The sequence below is a fragment of the Lonchura striata genome, chromosome 4 (assembly GCF_050655825.1).
Source record: "Lonchura striata isolate lonStrDom1 chromosome 4, ASM5065582v1, whole genome shotgun sequence".
Lineage (NCBI taxonomy): Eukaryota > Metazoa > Chordata > Aves > Passeriformes > Estrildidae > Lonchura > Lonchura striata.
In genome coordinates this window covers 18,869,704-18,893,235 of record NC_140706.1, presented here as the reverse complement: position 1 = coordinate 18,893,235, position 23,532 = coordinate 18,869,704, and the positions used below count along the sequence as shown (strand labels likewise).

The following is a 23,532-nucleotide window of genomic DNA, read 5'->3' as shown; positions in this document are numbered from 1 at the left end:
CGTACTAAAGAAGTTACTGGCACAGCACATTTACATCCCAAAGCACAAGGTAAATTAGAACAGAACAAGAAACAAGGTAAGGCTGAAGAAACCCTTGGAAAGTCCTGATCAAATCCCAAACAGAATTATCTGTGCACAAGTTCTACTTCCTTTCAGCATCTCGTGTATCTCGTGTCAATAGTAAAGAAAGTCTGTATTCATTCATTCATGAATATAAATAAACTTCTCCTAAGCAATGCCTTGGCAAAATCTGTATGTTCTTACCATCACATCAGTTAGAACCAATACATTGTACTTAATGAAGAGAGATGAATTTTACTGGAACTTAAAGCATGCTAAGAGAAGAGGGTGTCAAAAATTGATATTCCTGTAGAAGCCCAGAGCTTGAAAATAGGGCAATAAACATCCAGAAGAAAGAATCCATCTCAAAAAGAATGGCATGTTTGTTCAAAAATTAGGATTTGTGTAAAGCTACAGTATGTTGTATAAAATTGCTTTGTACCTTGCAGTTCTTAAAGAACTGCTTTTTACACAAGGAGACATTTTGTATGCACAACCTTATAAAGGCAAAAAACTAAAAATCCACCTGCATGGCCATATCTAGCCCAAAATAAATGATAACCCACACTTCTAAGTGAGATCTATTACAAAAGCATACACATTTGTCCCATGGCTAGAGCAAAAAATTCTCTGACACTGCTAGTTTTATAAAGTTCCACTAAAATTCCACATAGTTTTGGTAAGAAGCCTCACCTTTCCTTTCAGTGATTTAATAACAGTGACATCTGCAATTCTCTGGGGATTAATACAGTCAAAAAGTTTTATATGGCATTATGGCATTTACCAAGTTTTATAACATTTTGAGAAGAATCAGCAATTTTCACATGCAGAAGGAGAATGGAAGAAAATACGGGCTTTTTTCAAAATGTTTTTGCAAGCCAAAAAAGTAATTAATGAAAAAGTGTTACGTAAGTTACTGCACTACAACTGCAGTTGTGATCAAAAATAAGTTTTAAGATGCTGTTGGCTAAGTTGCAGTCAAAAGCAGGGGAAGGGAAAGAGGAGAGTATGGAAATAGTAGGAAAAGAGACAAGATAGTAAACCATCAATTTCATTGATCTATTTAAGAGCAGTGTAACAAAAGCATCTTACAAAAACCATTCAGTGTATTGCACAAATTATTTGCAACTCAAGATAACATTCAACTTTATCCATATTTTGAATGGAAAGCTCCTGAAATTATTCCATATATGAAATGCACTAATAAAAAGAAGCAACAAAATCAGATATATTGAAATCAGATATACTGAAACCAATATAAAGAATTAATGCAACCAACAATGCCCTGAAAACCCAAAACTATTCCAATAGAGTTCAGTTGTTAAACTAGGAGGGAGTAGAGAAGGTATCATATTAAGGTAGACAAGTTCTACCTTAATATGAAAAATACTGAGCTCAGAGCTCATTTTTTTGTAGCTACCTACAGCAACACCTTACAGAAGGTGCAAATCCTGAAGCAAATTGAGGACTTACACAGAACACTGAAAAGAATTCCAACCAACAGCATCAGCTGTTCCATGGAACTGCACACTGAGCATGGGCATTGCCTAAAGGTAGGCTTTAATGCAATCAATCAACCAAAACTTTGTCTCTCACACTTGCCAGGAGTAGCTCACCTAGTAAGCAGAACAAAACTATTAGCATTTCTAAGTAACAGTACTTAATCAGTCTCAAGCAACAAACTAAGAGAGAAATCAATGCAGCAAATGTTGTTTAAGTTTACTAAATGTATTGGTGGAAACAATTGCAAGTTTTGTTGGGCTTTTAAATCTACAGGCTTTGAGAATAGAGAAGTTAGCAGATAATATAAATTATGGCAAAAAATTTAATCTCTGCACTAACAGCTTCTTTGTTCTTTTTTTTTTTTTTCCTAAGAAGTGTAATTATTTCAACAGAAAAACACAAACTTACACTTGGGATACGACAAGTAAGTTACAACAAACAAACTTGGTGTTCTTTAAATTCAGTTGTTTGATACAAGACTACATGGTTAATGATTTAGTGATCCCTTACAAAGGTTTATGTGCTGTAGTAAAACCTGATTAATAGAATTCCTTTAGCTTGGCAATTAAAATAAATATTACATTACTATTAAAAGCCAAAGACACAACTGCAAGAGCACTAGACTGAGGCAAAAATGAAGTATATACTATTCCAAGTACAGATAACCAAAAATTTACAGTAACTGTCAAACAACAGAAAACATAAAAACCCACAACTTCAATAAAAAGTTGAGAGCCAACTACAATTTTTTAAACTGCAATAAAATTTTGCAAATACACACAGAGACAATAAAAAAAAAATACTACTTTACTAAAAATGCAATCTGTGATGCTACTAAAGCATTGCCTTTAAATGAATCCTTTCTTTTGCCATCATTTATGTGTGCCTTTCCAGGCCAAACAAGAATAGGCAATTCCACAAATGCAGACAAATGAGGTGACAAATGAAATAACTAGCTCCAGAACGCGAATTTTCACAGCTTTTTACTCTAAACGCTACTATTTCTTTTATTCTAAAAACAAGTAACACCTAATTCCTAATTCCTGCCTACTTTCTAGCATATGCAACTTAATATACACTTTGTAAAAAAACCTCCTTTAATAAACACAAGCACATGCTTTTCTTACCTGAAAGGGCTTTCTACCTGCAGGCCTTTTGAAATAGCTCCAAAAAAGAGAGGGTAACAACTTTCATAAAAGGAGATAATATTTTATATGCTTTAATATCCACTTGCACTTTTCAAATTAGATCAGCATTTTTCAGAATTGTATACTTCTACATATGCACAAAAAAAAATACACACATGGGCACAAAGAAGAGTGTACATTAATTGCTAAATAAAAGATATTTGAGGAAACAAAACACAAGCAAGTACAGAAAATTAAAATTAAGACAGGATTTTAACCCAATTTTTCACACACACATCTTGATACAAATGGGATTTGAAGATGTACATGTTCTCACAATATTTTATTCCCATATGTATTGCTACATAATAAACCACATCACTATATGCCAAGTTCATGTAACAATACCTGAGCACAGGCCCATTGACCTACATATGAAAAACACCTGCAATAGCCCAGTAAAACCAAAGTAAGGAAAAGTTTTTAAGATCAGTTTTCCACCTTGTTGAACATAAGCCAGATGGCAACTTAGAACAAACCTGGACAACAGTTTCATGTTACATTTATCCTTCAAAAAATACAAGTTAGAATTTGTTCAATGAACCCTATTATCTTGATCCAAACCTAAGAGTGCCACCTGCATGCTGCTCTGCCTGCACACTGTACATGGGTCTGATTAATCTGTTTCTGCAGCGTAGCAAATTACCCACCCACATGAAGATGTGGCTGATAGAAGCCACACCTCAGAGAGGCCTGAAGCAGAAACAAGGAAATCAGGTCAAACATACAGCCATGCCTGCTGCATTGGGTCTTCCTGTCACCTCAGACTCCAAACTGGAAAACCTCTCTCTTCTCATGAGCATCATCCCTACTCTGATCAGAGCTCCTGCCCAGCCACCCCGGGTCCCCTGCACAAGCACAAAACAGGAGAACACACTGCAGCACAAGCTGAAGCTGCAGCCTTTGGTGCACCATTAACTAATCAAGAAGATAACAGAAAGATGATTTCATAAGTCAGTTTTGAGTTTCTCTGCATAGGTGCAAATATTTAACTCAGCTTGCAAAAGCCTCAAGCAGGACTTGCACAGTGAACATAATCACCAGCCTGTGGTTTTGCAACTCGGTTCACAGCCAGGAAAATACTTTCCTTTCTGTTAGGAGACAAGAGAGAGACAAGAAATGTGTTGAAACTAAAGGAAATAATATATCCATAATTACATATTCAACTGGAGATACAGTAACTCACTAGAATCTAAGCAACATTACCAAAGACGGTTTGTGCATAAATATGCATAATACATAAATGTTTCTTCTTAATAGGAGTTACCCCTAAAAAAAAATGTGATGCCATTCATCATTTGGTATGTGAAATGTTTTAGCAGAAATCAGGAAAATTTTGCCTTGTTTGGATAAACAGGAATGCTTGGTCACACAGAGCCAACAGATTCCTGACACAATGTCCCTCCAATTGTTTGGTATTTAACACAACATGTTTACCAAATATGGGGAAATTACCCCTCCTCATAATGGGCCTTTTTAAACTCAGCCTACCAGAGCACCTTGCATTTTCTCTTCCCTCATCAATATAATAAATATTGCATACATATGTTCTAGGAGAAAAACAGCTGCATTCAATTCTGTGTGAAAAATATTGACTTTCTTTCTTGAAGGTAAGCTCTCATTTCACCTGTAGACACATTCAACAGCCAGTAGATCACACACAATCCTTCTCATAAGATGTTGCACCCAATAGAAGAGACAGTACAACATGTAGAACCAAACAAAAGAATCTTCAGAGACAGGATACAAATACATCAGAGAAATATTGAACACAAAGTATGAAGCACTTCTTTGTATTCAGAGACTTACAACCAGTTTATGCCTGAAACAAACACCAACTTTCTTTTTTCCTGCGGGAGAGCTACAAGTTCAGTTGCAGAAATGACACAGAGCATAACAATCTTCTTTCTTCCTACTGAATTTTGTTGTTGGCAAAGGAAAACGTGTTAGCAGAAAACATCATTTACGACAATTTGCAGAGAAATTCAAGTCTGAGCTGCAGAGGGAGATGTGGAGGGGAAGAGGCAGAACAGCTGACCATTGCTGGCACACTAAGTCACCTGAGGTAATTAAACATATTGGAATGTTTTTGAGAACTTCTTACCAGAAAGATTGCTAATTAGTGTTAACTCTATTACATTGTTTGCTTAATAAGCAGCTATTAAAAGTTGCTAAACAGAGAAAAGCAGAGGTAATTACACCTTCCTTGCTTGAGTACAGCATACTGCTCTGCTCATCTCTAAACAGAATCAGCATAATTTCAAAGAAAGGGGAAGTCTTCATAAGCAAAAAAGCATAGGAGAGAAAACAAAGAGAAGAAAAACAAGCCAAAAGCATACAACAGATAAAGTGAAAGGAAGCAAACCAAAAGCATACAATAGAAAATAAAGAAAAGTTATTCTCCAATTGACAGTATTTTGAAAATATCCTAGCTAAAAAAAAAAGATACAAACTAGACACAAATTGTCTTTACAGAAATGCCTTAATACACAGTTATGATTGTGAGATCTATTGATCATAATGTCCAAGACACCGATTTTTTTTCTAAATGAGATCTACATGATGGAACATAAAGCCATGTTTATATGGGGTGAGATAAAATTAAAGGAGTCTGGAACACATCTTCACAGTTCAGGACACAAGGCATTTAGTAATTGTTTTTTGTTAGGAAGAATTATATTAAATTGCTGTGCACTAGACCTATTGCAATACCCTTTCTCAAGCCCCAGGCAGATGGTTATTTCAAGATATTAGATATGCTATTTGTTTTCTGAATTTGTAATGTAATGATTAGGCTGTTAAACAAGATTTTAACCAGTTACTTATGGACGGGTGAAGGAGGGAAAGCACGCATGCCTAAAATCCTATTTGTGAATAGCATCAGTTTTTGTCTGACAGAGCAGTCTCTGGAAAAAATACAGCCCCCTCAAGAGCCTCTGTGGATTTCTACGTTACACCAGCATGGATAATAAACATGGCTTTTTGCTTATAAAAAAGCAGATACCAATGTTTTAATTAAAGCTTATCCCACAGAACCTGAATCCTCTGTCCCATCAGGAAGAGAAATTTTAGCAATATGCTTCTGAATAACAGATGACAGTGATAGATGCTCAGCAGAAATGCAAGCAAGTTAATTCTTTCATGAAAGCAGTAAAAATAGTGCCCAAGACCACTTTGTTCTGAATACGATAATTTGATAGTCTGTGAAGATCTACAGTTATATCCAAAATTTCATTCCATTAATTAATTTATTTAAAATGGGTTAGGAGAGGAATATGATACATGCATTCTCCTTGTCTGTTATTCAAGTCTCTGGAACAAAACAAATAATTGTAAGTAAGGCTAAATTACGTACAGCAAAGTGGAAAACCTTTAGGGTTTGTTGCAGCATATTTTCAGTACTACTGATTTTTGGACAATCTGTTCTCATGAGTACACTAAAATAAATTCTGCTAAACCAAGTTTTTTAAAAAAGTAAACCTACTCTAAACACAAAGGTGCTTTGTCAGTGAATTAGCTAAGAACTTCCAGGCACGAAACAAAAGTATGCAAGAATATGCCATGAGTAGAATAAAAAATACACAATGTAACCTGTCAGGCACCCTCAGAGTGGAAAATTTCAAAGCCACCATATTTTTCCTATAAAAATAAACAATATAATTAAAGATGTTTCTACAACATAATTAAAGATGTTTCTTAATTTAGCATTTCTGTTTTGCCTTATGATTGTTTCTTCTACAGTTATAAAATTTATACAGCTAAAAAGTATTATTTACTTACATGAACAAATACACCAAAAGAATGGGAGAAAAGGAATAATCCAAAGCAACATTTCACAGCTTCCTGACTTCTTTACTGCTGGGAACTGTGTATGCAACCCTTTAGCCCTACACAAAACAAATCTGTCACCTGTATATCTTTAGGCTAGTATGCCATTAATGGCCAGGAGTTTTTTCCCTAAACAAATGCAAAAATAACTCACAATTTTTTACAATGGAACAGCGTGGACAATCTTTGCTACCCTCTCGTGACAGAGTTTTTCTCAGCCCATGCCTTATTCCACTGACAACTTTTACTTAGTTGCTCTACCCGTGTTCAGTCTCTATCTTCTGTTGAACATTCATTAGGCCAGACTGGCAACCTCTCCTTAGTTACTCTCCTCTTTCTACAATCGGGTTGGGCAACAGTGACAGCTGGCTGGGACATCACATACTGCAGAAAGCAGGTGCATGGAGAGAATGGAAGAGTTAAAACTTTGACACACCTTTTGCTGAAAGTAGACTGTGCTACTTTTAATTATGGAATATTGAACATTCAGTTATTTACTAGCATCACTATACATAAGCAAAGTCCCAGTTTGGGATGTTAACACTGTCACACTGCATTAAACAGTCTTTTTGCATATATTCAATAATACAGGCATTAGTAATTGGGCAGAAATCACAAAAAGTTAAAATAAAGACAGACGGTAATACAGCCTTAACTAATCTAAATGGCTGTGCATCATATTTATAAAGAACAGATTTCTCAAGTACTCACCCTCACATCATTTACCCTCTATCTGAACTGAACTACTTTATAAACAATATAAAAGGAAAATCTGCACAGAAATCTACTTCTGGAATTTTTTTAACCCATTGCTTAGCAAGTTCCATTGGACATTCAACTGAAGAAAAGAACAAAAGTGAAGGTAATGTTAGATAGGCATACAAAGCCAGAGTTTTCCCCAAACAAAAAGACATATATTTTTAATTGTATGACAAAGTAAATAATTATATACTAGAAAAATCATTACTCCTAAAAATATTTAGTTGTTAAAATTTTTGCATATAAAGAGCTGCCCAGAAGATTTCTAGAAACCCTAATAACATGAAAAACATTTGCTGTGCTCAGAATTACAGGGCAGAACTTGGGAATAAATGTTCATCTATTACAACTTGCATTAATCAGAGATAACAGGCAAGAGTTCCTGCAGATTCCAACGTTAGTCCAAAGAAGTGAACAGCCACTCAGGAGAATCCTGTCAGATATTCCCAACAGCTTCAAGAAGATCCTCAAACATGGGGCAACTGTAGCCTCCTAACAAGCTGCAAATTATGTTACCAAAAATTCTTGAAGATTCCAGGTTTTCTCTGTCTCTCTGATATCTTTCAAAGTCAAGTCTATGGCATCAGAAAAAAAGGCACTGCCCACAACTCTCATCCTTCTGACTGCAAAAAAAAAAGAAAATGAACAGTAATAAACCACTCAGAGCAACTCCAGGGCTATGGTAGCTCCAAAGGCAGAGTAGGCAGCCCAGCACTCTGCCTGTGACTAAGCCAATCACAGCTGCATGATACTGAACAATTGTGGGCGAGCATATCACCATTTCTAATTTAGCACAACATTCTGCTATGAAGTACAAAGTGTAACTTTAAGTTCCTTGATGCAATTAATGCAGAGGTGGAATTATTCTTTCTTTTTTCCATAGCTCTGCTTCAGTCTTATCTGCTAAGAGTTTTCAGAACCACATTGGCTGATGGCAGTCTACTCTTTACTTCTGACACTCTTTATGAACACAGGCAGAAGGTTCTAAAACCAGCTGTGCATCTTATATGCTCCCCAAACAAAAATCAGTGAAATTCTTTCTGGAATCTATGTGGCATTTTCAGTTATGTACTCTTGCACCCAGCATTTTACAAGACCTACACAATTCCTGCATCAAACCTTTTCAGTATTCCTGTTCCATTCTTAGCTTGAAGCCAAAAGTAAGTGGTAAACCAAATGAGTTGAGAAGGCCTGTTAAGGGTTCTCGAGGTACACAATCAGAAGATATAAAATATGTACAGGATTTGTTGGGGTTAAGAAGGCAAGGCAAGACACATACAACAGGTAAGACATTTTAAAAAGAATTTACCAAATATTTTAGGAAACATTACATCCTAAATATTCTGTTACGCTGCAACTCAGATGAAGTTTGTAAAACAGTTCAGAAGCTGAAGTGAATTCAAGCATTGATCTTCTCTAGTAAATAAACTATATACTAGGAAGTCTCAAACCTCCTGAAAGTAATAAATTATTGCTAAAAAGGCTATCAAAGATGAGGAGGAGTTAACACCACTTCCCTTTCCTTGAGTAACATATTAACTATAGCTTCCTAGGTAGTATTACTGATTGGCTGAAACCTTATCCTGCAACATTTTCAAACTAAGTAACAGAGGAAACAAAACTTAAGTGCACTTAGTGAGCATTGCAAACATAAATATCAAATTAATTATTCATTCTGTAGCATTCAAAAAACTTTAAGACATTAAAGAAATACGGCAAAAATCCCTGACTCAAAAGAACATTTAAGTTTACATATAAACATATATCCTTAAACAGAATAAAGCACTGCTTTTAAAATAGTTCTCATATAAACGAGATGAGCAATATGTTTTTCCCTGTATCTGAACTGTCATCTTCACACTCAACAGAAATCTGACACAGTGAGCAGACTTAGTGGCAAGATCCAAACAGCATTTCCCATCTCACAACAAAACAATTAAAACAATTTTAGTCTATTATAGATGGAGCCCAGATGCTGACACCTCAAAAGACCTGAAATGAATCCTATCCCTAAAGATTCTGCTCAGTAAAACCATGGGTATGCACTTCAACACCTCTAGGCCCTACAAACTCAACAATGTTAAATGACAAATTAAATTAATATGACTAGGTGAAGCAGGAAACTGCATAGTAAATGCTATGCAAATACGCTTTTCCAACCACATCTTGAAGTTTGCATGGTATGAAACACCAGCTCCCAAATAATGCTGCATTCTCAAAGCCCAGGATAACAACAATAGCCTTGGCATGAGCAACAGCCATTCAGAAAAGCCAAGGAAGCAGGCTCACTGCTGGATATTTCCAGTGTGAGAAGCAACAGCTGCTACTGGTCTGGCTGCTTCCCTCTGCTCTGCACGCTGTACCCCACCAGTAACCACCACAAATGCTTCACCCAGCATTGCAAAAACAGCTTCCTGCCTGCCCTGCCAAATGCAAATCATTATTTCCCTATTTCCTCTGAAAGGAACAACAACCAAGAGAGAACTGGAGGATGTCTGAAAGCCATCCTTTGGATAGTGACACCGTAACAAAAATAAAATATCATTTCTGATAGAATTATTTGACCTATATTCAGATATTAAGGTATACCTATTGTCTTTAAAAATCTTCTAAGATAGGAACAAAATATTGAAGTCGCTTTCATTACAATTAAACCTCATATCCATTTAAATTGCTAACAGAAAAATATAATCTGTAAAATCAAGGGATTTTGCCTAATTCACAAACAAACTAGCTCCAATTTGTACTTTGAAGCATTCTCTGTTTAACAGTTTGAGATACATCAAAGAAGTAGCAAGTTTCAAAATACCCAAGACTATCAGTTGAGGCTACTTCATAAAATAGGTGAACATGTCAAAGACAATGGCTCATTATTCATCCAAATATTACAGCCTACTTAAAACTCTTGGGCACAGATAAGATGCACAGGATAAGAACAGCATTTACCTTGCCCTAGCACTGCAATACCTTGAGAACTTCATTATTGGTGTTGGCACCTGTGCTTGATGAATGTCATGAACGTCATAATTCACCCTTTACCACATCTCTAACTTATACCTAGCTCACATATTAACACTAAGAAAAGAGTCAGAGCTATCCTCTGCACTAGGCATCAAACAACCTGGGGTTAAGCAGAAAACTTTAGGGAAATTTATGCTCTAGCTCCACACAATACAGACTGTTCTGTAGTCAGGTGCTGAGGTCAAACTCACTACCTAGCCAAACAAAAGGAGCTTTGAAATGCCCAAGTAGTAGTATAAATGGCAGCCTCTGAGCTGATCCTAGGACATAAGATGCTGTTTTCCATAGTGGTTTACTGCTGATTTTTCCAATTCTCATCTGTGTGCAAAAAGCAACACAGAATTTCATATTTAAGTCAGTCTTGTTCAAAATTCAGAATGCAAAACTTGCCAAGGTCTGTTGTTGATAGTTAAATACATGCTCCTTTCCAGCTTCTAATCAGTCTCTTACAACATTCCCAATTAACTTAGGAGAATTAAGCTTGTCCTTTATGATCATTCAAACTACAGCACAGACACGGAAAAGCAAACACAATTTTCCCTTAATCTTCCCATCATATTTCTCTTAATTTTTATGTGCAACAAATCCTTGTTACCAGCAGAGAGTTTCACTTCCACTTTCATTTTAATTGTGTACAAAATTTTGAAGGCAAACTGAACCAGACACATTCATGAAACATATCTACAGTCAGTTTCCAGAACACAACACAAAGCCAGATGGTTTCACTTCAAGTATTCAAAATCATACAAGAAGTAGTGAAACAATCCTTCTCATTCCAATAACCTCTATAAATCTTTGGGGACAGGGCAGGTGGTGGACTGAATAAAAAAAAATACAGGAGGCCACAAAGTCTGAGAAGTTAATTGTATTCCCTCAGTATCCTACAAATAAGAGTGGCCTGGTAGTAACTACAGAGCAAATGCCCATTTTCTGAAGCAATTTGGATGAATGATCTTCAAAAATTAGTTGATCAACCTGCAAAATCATCACTATCACCTAAAACCTTACAGCTGCCTAGAATCTCCACTCAGTCAGATCTGAAAGTAAAAGACCAAAGACAGATAGCAAGCCACAATACCAGTCTTTAGGCAGTTACACTATTACTGTATTCTGAAAGCTCTGTATATTCAGTTGGTATGCTTATTCCCTGCCTAGTCTTCTCAAACACTTCACAGACCCCAAAATACAGTAGCAAACAACAAATTATCAGAACTAAAGAAGCACTTCTTAAAACATTTCTATTAAAATGTAAAGAACATATATTCAAATGAACAATCAACTATTACATTCATATTTAAAGAACAAAAACAATAATTTGGGCAACAAGGCAATGGCTGTCTTGTTCTTTGGCTTTTGTAAGAATGTTAATGTGCTGCTGACAGCCTTTTGGGTACAGAAAACTAAGTATGAACTAAGAAAGAAAATCAAAAGCAAAAAAAGTCATTGCAATTTTGATAACTTCTGGCAGGAAAGAAATTTCAGTGTTAGGAGACTGCAAACCAATACAAATCAACAGCAGAAACATAGTTCAATAAAATCAATTTTAAAATTAGTAAGTCAATATCAGCAAAAATTTTGCTAGTCCTCAAACTGAAAACACCAAATTAGTCACACCTCCCAAAACCTAACCACCTAAATTATGATGCAGCTTACTGCAACATTATGACATTCTCCTTTAAGTACTTTACCCTTATGCTTTCTATTTTAGCAATCACTTTAAACATTTGCACAAAAAGAAAAATTAATGTTAATGGAAATGGCAGTTATACTGTCAAATTGTTTTGTCTCAAGCAACACAGTCATACCTGTAGTTTCACAGAAGATTAGCAAAAACATGTGAAATAGCCACTTTTACTCAAAGGTGTCCACCAAACTCAATCTTGCCAAGGACTATCTAGCAGCAAATGGTGCCGTACAGAGGGTGATGGCAACAGTTTTTCCCCAAAACCACACATTTTTCTTTATCAAAACAGTTCACTGCAAAGAAATTTCTAGCTCAACTGTACCTGTTCATGCACACGTTCCCCCACTTCAGCCTGGAAATTGGGAAGTGGGGCAAGACATATCTATTTTCAAACATTCTGCTGACTTTACAATTAGTGCCTCCAGGGCTCACAGCATGAAAATAGGAACCAGTTTTCTTATATTTGCCTGCTTTGTATTATATATATTATATATTATTCCAAAATAGGGCCTACCACACCCTTGCCATCTCCCTCCTAAGACTCGAAACCCATCTGGCTGTCGCAGTGAGTTTCCATCCCTCCCTCCCCCTCTTGGCCTTCCTTGCTTCCAGCCAGTGTTCATTCAACCTTTACTTAGCTAATTGCAGTATATTACTCCAGCAAAAAATGAACCCAACAATTAAATTGCTCAGAATGAGGAAGAAGACATGCTGAAGGACTAAATTGCAGGTGCCTTTAGTTTCTGAAGAACTACAGCCACAGGGCAGGTCTTTCAACACCAAGAAGTCCTACTAGCTTATCTTACACAAAAAGCACTGGCAAGCTTGATTCAAGTATCTTAGCTCAGCTGGTTAGAGCATGGCTGTAGTAACACCAAGGTTGTGGGTTCAGCCACAGTATGGATCATTCACCTAGAGGCAGGACTCAGTGATCCCTCCAGATCCTTTCTAACTCAGAGTATTCTCTGTGTTTCTGTATATTTTCTAGTTTTACGTATCCTTTCAAGAGACAATGATTAATATTCTATTGCTCTGTATTCATAATTCATAGTATTTCTTCCTGACCAACCCCCAAGCTTTTTCCAAAGAACAATCCACAACTACTCCCAAAAATCAAGTATAACAGCTAATCAGAGATCTATTTAATCAGTTAAATCAACACTAAGAATACACTTAATGGTACAAAAGCACTCGTTAAAGCTCAGCTCCTTCCTCTTTTCTCTCCCTGCACCACTCTTTTGCATGTGAACACTACCATCTCATCACTCTGACAGGATCACAGCATCATGAAATACTTTCAGAGAACTGTGCAAGCAACAGCAGCTTGGATTGTCCCAGTTCACCACCCCACTACACACCAAACTTCCAGTAATTTCTGATGCTCCATTTGTAACCACCAAGTACTGTGAAGATGCATCCTTTTTGTTTCTAGGACAGCACGGGATTGTTCACTGCTGGTTTGTAAGAAAACAGTGATTTCTGTGAACCTGATCACAGAGCTTTCACTCTGTTGGAGTAAGGAAATCTTACCAGCATCAAGAGAAATTAGATCCTTGACTACTGTTCATGGGATACTATAAACACACACGAGGCAACATAAAACAAGCTTTTGAGTGCGCTGGAGACAAAAGAATAACACATCACAGATGCATAGTTTCTTAGGATGCTTACTCAATAAACAAAACAAAGTAGTTTTACTTGGATTCTTTTATAACAAAGTGTTTAAAGTAGTCAATTGGATGCATTTAGAGTTCAGATAAGTGGGCTTTTTTAGCTTTCAAACATCTACAGCGAAATCAGAATGGGACATGTTCTTATTATCCTGTATTAATAAAATCACATTTCATCAGTTTCAAATAGTAGAAGTAAACAATTATACTTGGCAAGCAATTTTAATTTTGAGATATGTCTCTTACAATAAATCAATAGAAAAAACAAATTAACTCCCAAAACAAAAGTTTCATTCCAAACCATCCATTTTTCTGCAAGCAAAGTTACTATCATCTACAATAACTAATCTCTTTAAGAAGCCCTACTAAAATCATGGCTCTACTGCTAATCTAAAATCCAAGTGCTATGGATAGCCAAAGTACTTCCTTATCAATTCAAAATGTAATTTTTCAGATTCACAGTTGCTAACATCTGGGTAAAATGTTTCTTTTTGTAAGCTAAATTTCCCTCACCCACCTTTCTCCACTGCTATTTACTTGGCATGTGTTGGCTTCCACTCAAACGGTGGATAATCATTTTCCCCAACACTTTTATCTCCACACAAGATACTGTTGTGCAGCTGTGCACCGAACTGAAGCAAAGACCTGATCCTGATGAAAAACACCCCAGCTTTCAGCTCAATCTATTCCCCCAAGCAGTCCACCTCCAGACATAGTAAGAGAGCAGGCAGAACACACAAAAGAGGCAAGGAGGGAGAGAAGGCAACAAGCACAAAGGAGTAGCACCCCTTCCTGCAGAAACAGCCAATTTCAAGTCAAGTTAAACCAGCCACAAGATGAACATCCTCTAAAGCTGCAGAGGTACAGGTCCCCAGCCCCTGCCTGCAACACTGCCACTGTAAAACCAGTTATTGGAAGTGGAGCTTCACAAGACCAAAACCATTATTTTAAATGCAGCCTTGGAATGAAATCCCAGTGAATACGTAATATAGACTCATGCACTGAAGTTAGTGGAATCCTTCTCAGTGGCTCTTATCTGTATTTCAGACTGACATATTACTGTGTTGCTTCCAAAGTAACTAAAATACCTTTTACAGCACAGATAGTTTTAGCAAATATATTCAGAGAACATGAACCAGGTATGAACAAGAGACTGATGCAGCCAGGTTCCAAAAAAATACTGGAAAAGTTAAGTTTCTCCAATAAAAATTAAAAATATACTCTGGGAAAGACAAAACTGTCTCCATACATTTCATTTGCAACTAAAATCCACCAGTAGGAAAGAATATAAATATATTTTTTCCTTCCTGACACTTAACAATATAAATTTTGCAGCTATATGATATTATATAATCTAAATTTTTTATTTAGCAAAATAAAAAGTACTTGGCACTAAAAAAAAAGCAATTTTATTTTCACTTCAAAACAATTTCTAATACTTCAAGCAATTAAAATAATTTTTCACTGCCAGCAGTGTTTTCATATAGACATACAATGTTACAGCAAGAAGTTACCTTGCAACCTACTATATACAGCAATCTAGAATTAGAACTATGGTAGAAGGAAGACTCCTACTCAGAATAACTACCTTTCATATTTGTTTCAAATTCATCACAGAACACTTGATTTGCATATGCTTTTTATTTGTTAACAGTATAGTATTTCCTGTTTGTTGTTCTTCAAATGAAAATACTGTGTAACACTTCAAAATGAGGAAAAACTAATCAAGCTTGTCATTTCCAGACTACCAGATAAAAAGATTCTTTTTATATGCTTTAGATCAAGGCATAAAAACAGAAAACCCACCTACTTAGTGCATCTAGTGAGGGCAGAAGGGAGGAATGAATTTCAAGTAAAGCCTGTGGCTGGGACAAAAAAAAAATCAGATTGACAAAAGTTATTAGTCAAAGTTTATAATTCCCTAGTGAAGCTCACTGAACATACTTCTACATGAAAACTGAGTATATCTTTAAAATAATCACTTATTGAGCCATTCGCTCATTCATCAAAGACTACATATTTTTTAAAATACCGAAACAAACAAATAAAACAAAAAAAAAAAAAAAAAAAAACCAAAAAACAAAAAACACCCCGTTCAGGAGATATTCTTGACAAATATCATGGGGAGCCACAAAGAGTTATTTACTATTAAAAATATAACATTTGTGTGGAAATTTCCTTTCTAAATAATATATTTAACTTGCAAGAAACTCTAAATTTAAGTAATTCAGTTCACAGAGCCACTAGATGGAACTGAGAAAAACTGTTCCCTTATCTTATTAACATTATCACACGTTTCATAATTGCATACAATTAACCCCTTCCTTTATTCTAAACTGTAAAGTGAGAAGGAGCATTCAGACGACATTCACAAAGTTTCTCCTTTTAAGGAGAAAGTACCCAGAGCCTAGAAAACCAAAACGTCTTAAGCAAATTTGTATTCAAGAAAAACCTGCTTAAATTAATACTCTGTCACAGGTTTGTTTACTTTTAAACACAGCTTTAAGTAGGTTAAGGTAAACTACTGTTTTTAGTAAACTACTCATCTTAGTTCTAGAAACTGAGCATATGACAATTTCTCATAAATGAACATTGACTACAGAAACACAGTACACACACAAAAAACATAATCAGGTATTAAAATTTTAGCTCGAGACAGTACCAGAGGGCTGGGCTGCTGACAGTTTTTAAATTATTTATGATGCATAAGAAAAGATAGGAAACAGAAACTGTTGCCTAGAGGAAAAGGATCAAAGCTGTCTTTGCATTCCTATAAATTCTGAGTTACTGCAGAAGTCAAGTTTAACACAATCCAAGCAGCCTCAACAACAGTTCCAATTTACACAAGTTTCTGTGGTGCTGCTTGTGGTTTGCAATAAAAGCTGCAGTAACTCAGTGATAGAGTTCCCATCTCAACATCCAGGAATTGCTGAAGATTCACCTGCAGTAACACAACACTGCCTGCATAGAGAGAAAATCTCCTGATATACTTAAAAGTCTTGGCTAGACACCACAAGAATGAGATCGAAAAGGTCAGTGGTTCTTACCTCTTAATTTGAATTCTGTTGAAACAATTGAGTCAACAGTTCTGAGTGCTATGGGCTCTTAATTCTTAATTGCACTGACAAGCACAGTATCTTCAATTTCCAAGATGAATTTTTAGTTAAAATTCTGCAGTACATCTCATTATACAGCCCGCCTCTACCAGGTCTTTGAAAAATGCCATGGATTTTTCAGATTTGAAGGAAAATGGGCAAGATCCAGAAGAAACAGGCAGGGGGAGGAAAGGTATAAATAAATTCTCTTCAGTTAAGTTTGAATTGCTCAGAGAAATCAAGTGAACAAGTGCAAATTTTCTGACAATCATCACATTCTGTTTGTGCTGATTCTAAATTTTAACAACACAATATAATTTTATTCACCCCTCCTCTTTCAGATATGCAGTTTCCATAGTAACTGGCAATACTTAGTAGTAACCAAAGGCAGAATAACACTAACTTATGTAATAACTTGAAACTTACCTGGGTTTCTAAAACTGTGTATATGCTTATTTTAGAACAACAAACATTGTGGTTATTAATTTTTTTACACATTCCCTATGTGGTCAAGATAAACATCTCAAGCTTCTGTATTTTAAAAAGCCAGTTTCACAGACAGGTTGTAACAGACTAATCCCAATGAAGTCTTCTCATATATCAGGATTTCTGCAGCAAATTAGTCAAAATGTAAAAGAACACTAGTAATTTTCTTAGCTTTCCCACATCAGCTCTTTTCTGTGTGTTCCTCTTCCTAAATATTGAGTGAGAATAAACACTAAACACAAAAAAGATGTAAAGATGTCCAAGTTAAAGAACACAACCTAAAAATCAATTAGATGGCTATCAAACTGCTTACTTCATACAAATGCTACAAAACCCCAGCATTTTTAGGTGATTTTCATAGCAGTAGTATCATCATAGGAAATCTTATCAAGATCAACTGCTCCTGTCACTGGGTACAATCCTCTTTTGACAAATACATGGCAGCCCAAGCTAGTTATGATAGATCAGTATCCCTGGAGTTAGGCAGAAGAAAATGAGTCATGCCCAAGCTGCATAGGCCCAGCTTTGCAGAATGGAGTAGGAGGTCCTCAGAAAAGCAGAGATGCCTTCAGAAAGCTTACAGCTGAAAGGGCAACACAAAAACCTGCTGATGGAGAGATGACAGAGCTCAAACATTTCAGGGAGCAACACTGGGGGTATTAAGAAAGGGTCTGCTACTTACTACTACTCTAACACTAGGGGAAAAAAAACAGCTAAATAACCTGTCTAAACTAAAACACTAAGACTGAATCCTCAGAAGAGGTGAAGGAAAAACCACACAGGACACCAGAAAGTACAGAACACACTGGCAGAAGCACTGAAGAGTTACAATTTAAACAGTGGAATGCTGTAGGGTAAAAAAAGCTCAGTTAAGGGCAAAGGAAGTTACAAGTGCTTTATTGTCTTATCTCTGAGTGAGAGTCCAATATACTAAGCTACATAAAGGCCAAGATTTTTCCCGGTTAATTGTTTTTTAATATTTGTTTCAAAACTGTCTAAAAATTCACCCATTCACAGCTTTTTTAACTGTATCTCATAGTCATGAGAATACAACTGCTGACTGAGCTATAGAAACACACATCTCTCCTGAATTTCTTCTATTCTTCATCACTAAAAATAAAAAATATGCTAAGAAATTAAAAACTTAATTAAACCAAGAAACTAATTCTCTTTCAAAGACAGATGACTGCATTGAGATGCTATGAAAAAGTAAATGATAGCTTGAAGTCAACACCCTTTAGAGGAGACAGGACTTGAAATTTCTGTCCTCCCACCAGAAACAGTAAAACCAAATTACAAGCAGCTTTACTAGACACAAACACAAGAAATGAAACTGCAAAAACCAAAAAACTAAAAAAAACAAACCTGTAATGCTGAGTCTCTGTCACTACAGAAATCTACTAGCAGTTTACTAAGAAAGCAACAGAAGTCTCATAGCTCACAAACTTTTAAGATAAGTGCATGCCAAACTCATGCAAAAGCATTTCACTATGTGTCCAAATTCACCATTCTCTTTGTATTAGCTCACCATACATGAAGTCTCACACACAACCACCAAATTCCAAATGCATCATTCAAGCCCCAAAAAGGTCACTGATGCAGTTTCACAGTCACCTTAGTGATAAAATTCTATGGACAGCTCTGTTCAGACTATCACTAAGTGTCATCACAGGAAGCAGACCATCCTTTTTCCCCTTCTCTTGACACCTGGTCCTCCCTCTTCTTTGCACTGGCACCAGGCCTAAAGTAAGTCAGGAAAGAGTCTGATAAGAAATTCATCATTTTACCTGTTGCCTCTGGTTCTTGTCACATTCCTGCGAGCCAAAGCAACAGACAGTGCTCATCACAACATTAGGGCAAGTCAGGTGCTACAAAGCAGAAAGAGAGCACAGAACTCCTTCCCTCTGGTGGGTTTCCAGCAGTGGGCTGAGCACGCCCACTCCTGCTAGCTCTCTTCTGGTAACAATAGTGCCTGAACAGCCAGCTGGGGTCCATCCAGAGAAAAAAGCCCCACTTAAACAGCCACCCACACTACAACAGCTTAAGCCAAATGTAGAGTTGCAGCTAAAAACACATATTCCAGAAACCTTCGCTTCTCAAATGCCAAAGTCTGATTAATTTGAAGAGCTCCGAGTATTAATATGATGGCTAAGTTCCAGAATAAAAATGTAATTAAAAGAAAAATCTTTGAATTACTAAAAAAAAGTTACATTAGGTTGCCTATTGTTTCTTCAATGCAGCGCTGTAGTTAAAACTAGTCTGAAATATTATAAGACATAAATTGAAAGAAATTTATTAGCCAAACACAGGTGCAGGTTCTCTATCACACTTAAAAGCAGCCAAGTTAATCCATGATCATTGATTAAATTTAAACATAAAAAGAATCACAACACAACTTAAAATTGGGTGAATATGAAAATGTGAAAATCCAGTGCTATCTTCAAGTTTAGAACAGAAGGTTCCTTAAAACCATCTGTTTTAAGGAAGTAGTGAACAAGCAGATCTGGAGTGAATAGCAAACAGCCTCATGGTGTTCCCTCCAAGGAAGACATAGTTCCGTTGGTCCAATTTTCATAATCACATCTAAATACCTTCAAGCACAGTGTCACATTACACATCCAGCTGTCATTTATACTGTTAAAAAGGCACATATACACAGGAAAGACAACAGTAATGATAATCTATGTACTCAATTAAGCAAACACCTGAACATCTGATAAAATATGGCAAAAATAGAACCATAGGCTCTCCCTGAAACTCATCACACTTCCCTTTTCTGACAAAAATCTAGATTATCTTTGCCAGTTTCTCCTCTAAGCCAATAAAAACCTCTGATACTGGGAACCTGTGTAACAATCTACACAATTTGACTGCTATAGGTAAAAACTTTCCAGCCTATATTTAATCTCAATCACACCCACTAAAATTTACTTCCTCTTAACATCTCAACCACAGTAAAAAAAATGAAAAAACATTTTAAAAAATTTTAAAAATACAGAAAGAAAGGTTTAAAAAAACTGCCGGTGCTTCTGTGAACCATTTCTTACATACCCATCCCACCACCTTTTCCACCACATCTAAATAATCCAATACTTTAACAAAAAATAAAAAATTAATTCATAGGTTCTGAACCTCTCAAACCACATTGCTACATTCCACTGTACTATTTGGATTTAATAGTCAAAAGCAGACATAAAAGCGCTATCAAAAAAAAAAAAAAAAAAAGAAAATAAAAAAGCCTCCTGTAATTTAAACTCAGTCAACATATCCAAGGATGGCATCTACTTTTGCCAGCTGCAAGTTGCTCATTTGACCAATTTGTGACTAGAAGTCCTAAATTATTTCCTACAGCTGTTTCCCAAACATCTCTATCTAAGCAACCCATAGCCTCTTCCTACTGCAGCATTTTATATTTAGTAGCTTTTTATCTTCTGGACTGTCTTCTCAAACCAATCAAAATTACTGAACTAAAAGTTTATCCTGTTGTTTTCCAGATGAGTTTCCTAACTCAGCAGCACATCTGCAACTTTCACCTTTTAGTAAAATGACAGATAACATAACTAAAATAACCCCCTGAAAAAGCCATCTGTTTTTTTCCAAACCTTCAAAAACCTTCTTCCAACTTTGCAAAAAGTAACTTAAAACTATTTGGGAGTTAGTTAGATAGGCAAACAACCTCCATGATAAATTGAAACTTGTATTTATTAAGTGGATGAACACAGAACTATGCTGAAACCGCCTCAAATGTAAAACTCGAAGATGGCTTTTAAGCATATGTATTTTGCAGACCATACTGTCATGTAACACAATAAATCCACTCAGAGCATGTTAGATTTCTTAAATAATTGTATTTCTTCTTCACCAGAGTCACTATTAAGTGGGAGAAAACACAACTGATAGGCATCTCAGTACCTTTACAGTCTATAATACATTTTAAAATTTTGGTTTTTTCCATAGAGACCGACACATCAAAATTGACTAAGCACAAAATGTAGACAGCATCAGCAGTATTCATAGTAAGAACTGCTTAATACCACCTACAACCAGATCAATCACCATCAAAAAACAAAGAGAGCTGTTCTGATACAGCACTTCCACAACACCCTTGGGAGGTACAACTGCTGCTTCACAGACTGCGGATGTTCCAACTTCCTTAGTTCATACAGCAAGCCAAGAGATTGGACAATTCCCGTTCCAGAAATGTCGCGTCCCCAAACAGGACCACTAGATCACGTAGCTTTGCATCTCTACCTTGGAATTATTTCATGACTACTGCTGAAGTTTCGTTAATTCTAATTAAAATTCATTTCTTTAAGGTGTTGGGCTGAGAAGAAACCCAGGTATGTGTCATCAGCTGAAGTTCAACACTTGCAGTTCAGGGTGTCAATACTACTCCAAACAACATCATCGTTAAGTTTTTCTCTGAGAAACGCACACCACTTTGATTCTGAAGGGATATGGGTTTTTCTTGTTTCGTCCACCTTCCATGTTCTTCCCTCCAATTACGGAGCTTTTTGGAAAGCACATTATGAAACAGGGCAAACTTCTAAATATTTCCGATTATTTCCTAACGTACAAATCCCATTTTCTTAAGTGAACTGTCTGAAGGCAGTAAAGCTTCCTCCTGTTCATTACAAGATAGATTCGGAACACGTATAAGCCATTCAGAACCATCAAAGCCTGCTGAAATTAGATTATTTTAAATGTTTCGGTATAACCGCTGGTATTAATTGCAGGCATTCCCAATTGCCCTAAGTACGATAATGTGACTTTTCTTTAAAGAATTAAGGCTGGAATGCCTTCCCCTTTCCCGGAGAACTAAACCCCCTGGGGCAGGGATGGACAGCTCTGCGCTCGCAGGAGCAGCGCGGCGATGCAGGGGACCCGGGAGCTGCCCGTGCCGGGTCCCGGCCGGAGCCGCCCGCGGGCGCGGCGCCGGGGCGGGCGCGCTCCGCCGTTCCCGGCCGCGGCCGGCGGCGCCCCGGACACCCGCACGGGCGGCACCGCGGGAGCCGACGCGGAAGCGGCGGCTCCGGATCTCAACAATATCGCTATTCAACAGGATCCTGCACACATCCTGCGGCGGGCTCCTTCCCGGGAAGGGCCGCGCCGGGCAGTACCGCAGCGCCGCCGCCGCAGCCGGACCCCCTGCAGACCGGCCCGGCGCCCTCTGCAGAGCCGCACCGCGCCCGGCCCCGCGGCGGCGGCAGGCGGCTCGGAGGCGCCGGAGAACCGCGTCCCAGCCCTGCCCCGACAGCGCGCCCGCCGGCGGGACGCGCGGGGCCGTTACCTGTCACCGGCTCCGCCGCAGCGGCCGCGCCTCCCCGTCCTCCGCGCCGGCCGCCGCCGCCGTCCGCAGCCTCCAGCTCGCACCCCGCGGCGGCGGCGGGCAGGAGCAGCCCCAGCAGGAGCAGGCAGGTCGGCACCGGCCGCACGCCGGGCGCTCGGAGCCCGCTCATCGGTACCGGCGCTGCCGCGGAGCGAAGGCAGGAGCACAAGGACGGAAGGAAGGAACGCAGGGCTGGAGCTCCGCGCTGCGCCGCTGCCGCTCCGGCGGCACCAACCCGCTCCGCTCCGCTCCCCGCCGCGCCGGCCCCGCGCCGCCTCCCGCCGCTTCCGGCGGCCCCCGCGCCGCCGGCCGACACGTCACCGCGCTGTGACGTCACCGGGGAGGTGGCGGCGGACGGCGCGTGGCCCCGGTACCGCATCGGACCGGACCGGATCACCCTGGACCGGAGTGGGCAGGGCAGGACCGGGCCGTCCTGGACCGGAGTGGGCAGGGCAGGACGGGACGGGCCCGGCCCGGCGGCAGCCGCAGGTGCCGGGACCGCGCCCGGGCCGCCTGCATCGCCGGGCGGCGGCGCTTCTGCCGGCTCCCGCCAGCCCGAGCCGGGACCTGCGGAGCGCGGCTCCCGCGGGCCGCCAGACGTGTCCCGGAACCCCTCGGATCCAGACCGGCTGGGCCGGGTTCAGCAAAGGCACAAGGTGAAAATAAGATGTTTTAGCTACAGGGCAAAGCGAGACCTTGGACTTGGTTAAACTTGTCCTTATCGCACCGCCAGTGCAGACACCTGAGGAGAGCTTTCTGAAGTTTAGGTACAGCACTCTCAAAACATCAACAAAACGAGACAAGAAGAGTCTCAAATCTGATCGCACACGACTGAAACCAGGAAAACTAAGTCTTCACAAAGATTCAACCGTGATTTCATTCTGCTTAAAATCTTAACCAAAAAAAAAAA

General features: G+C 38.4%; 1 protein-coding gene across 2 annotated transcripts in view; it reads right to left on the bottom strand.

Moving 5' to 3' along the window:
- Nucleotides 1-22,909, bottom strand: part of STIM2 (stromal interaction molecule 2) — a 67,257-nt gene extending 44,348 nt beyond the window's left edge. For both annotated transcript variants that reach the window (XM_085577755.1, XM_021554407.4), the window contains exon 1: nt 22,584-22,909. In XM_085577755.1, the coding sequence (XP_085433881.1) occupies nt 22,584-22,752 (169 nt within the window). In that variant the 5' untranslated portion in view covers nt 22,753-22,909. The remainder of the gene's footprint in view (nt 1-22,583) is intronic.
- Nucleotides 22,910-23,532: the final 623 nt, after the last annotated feature.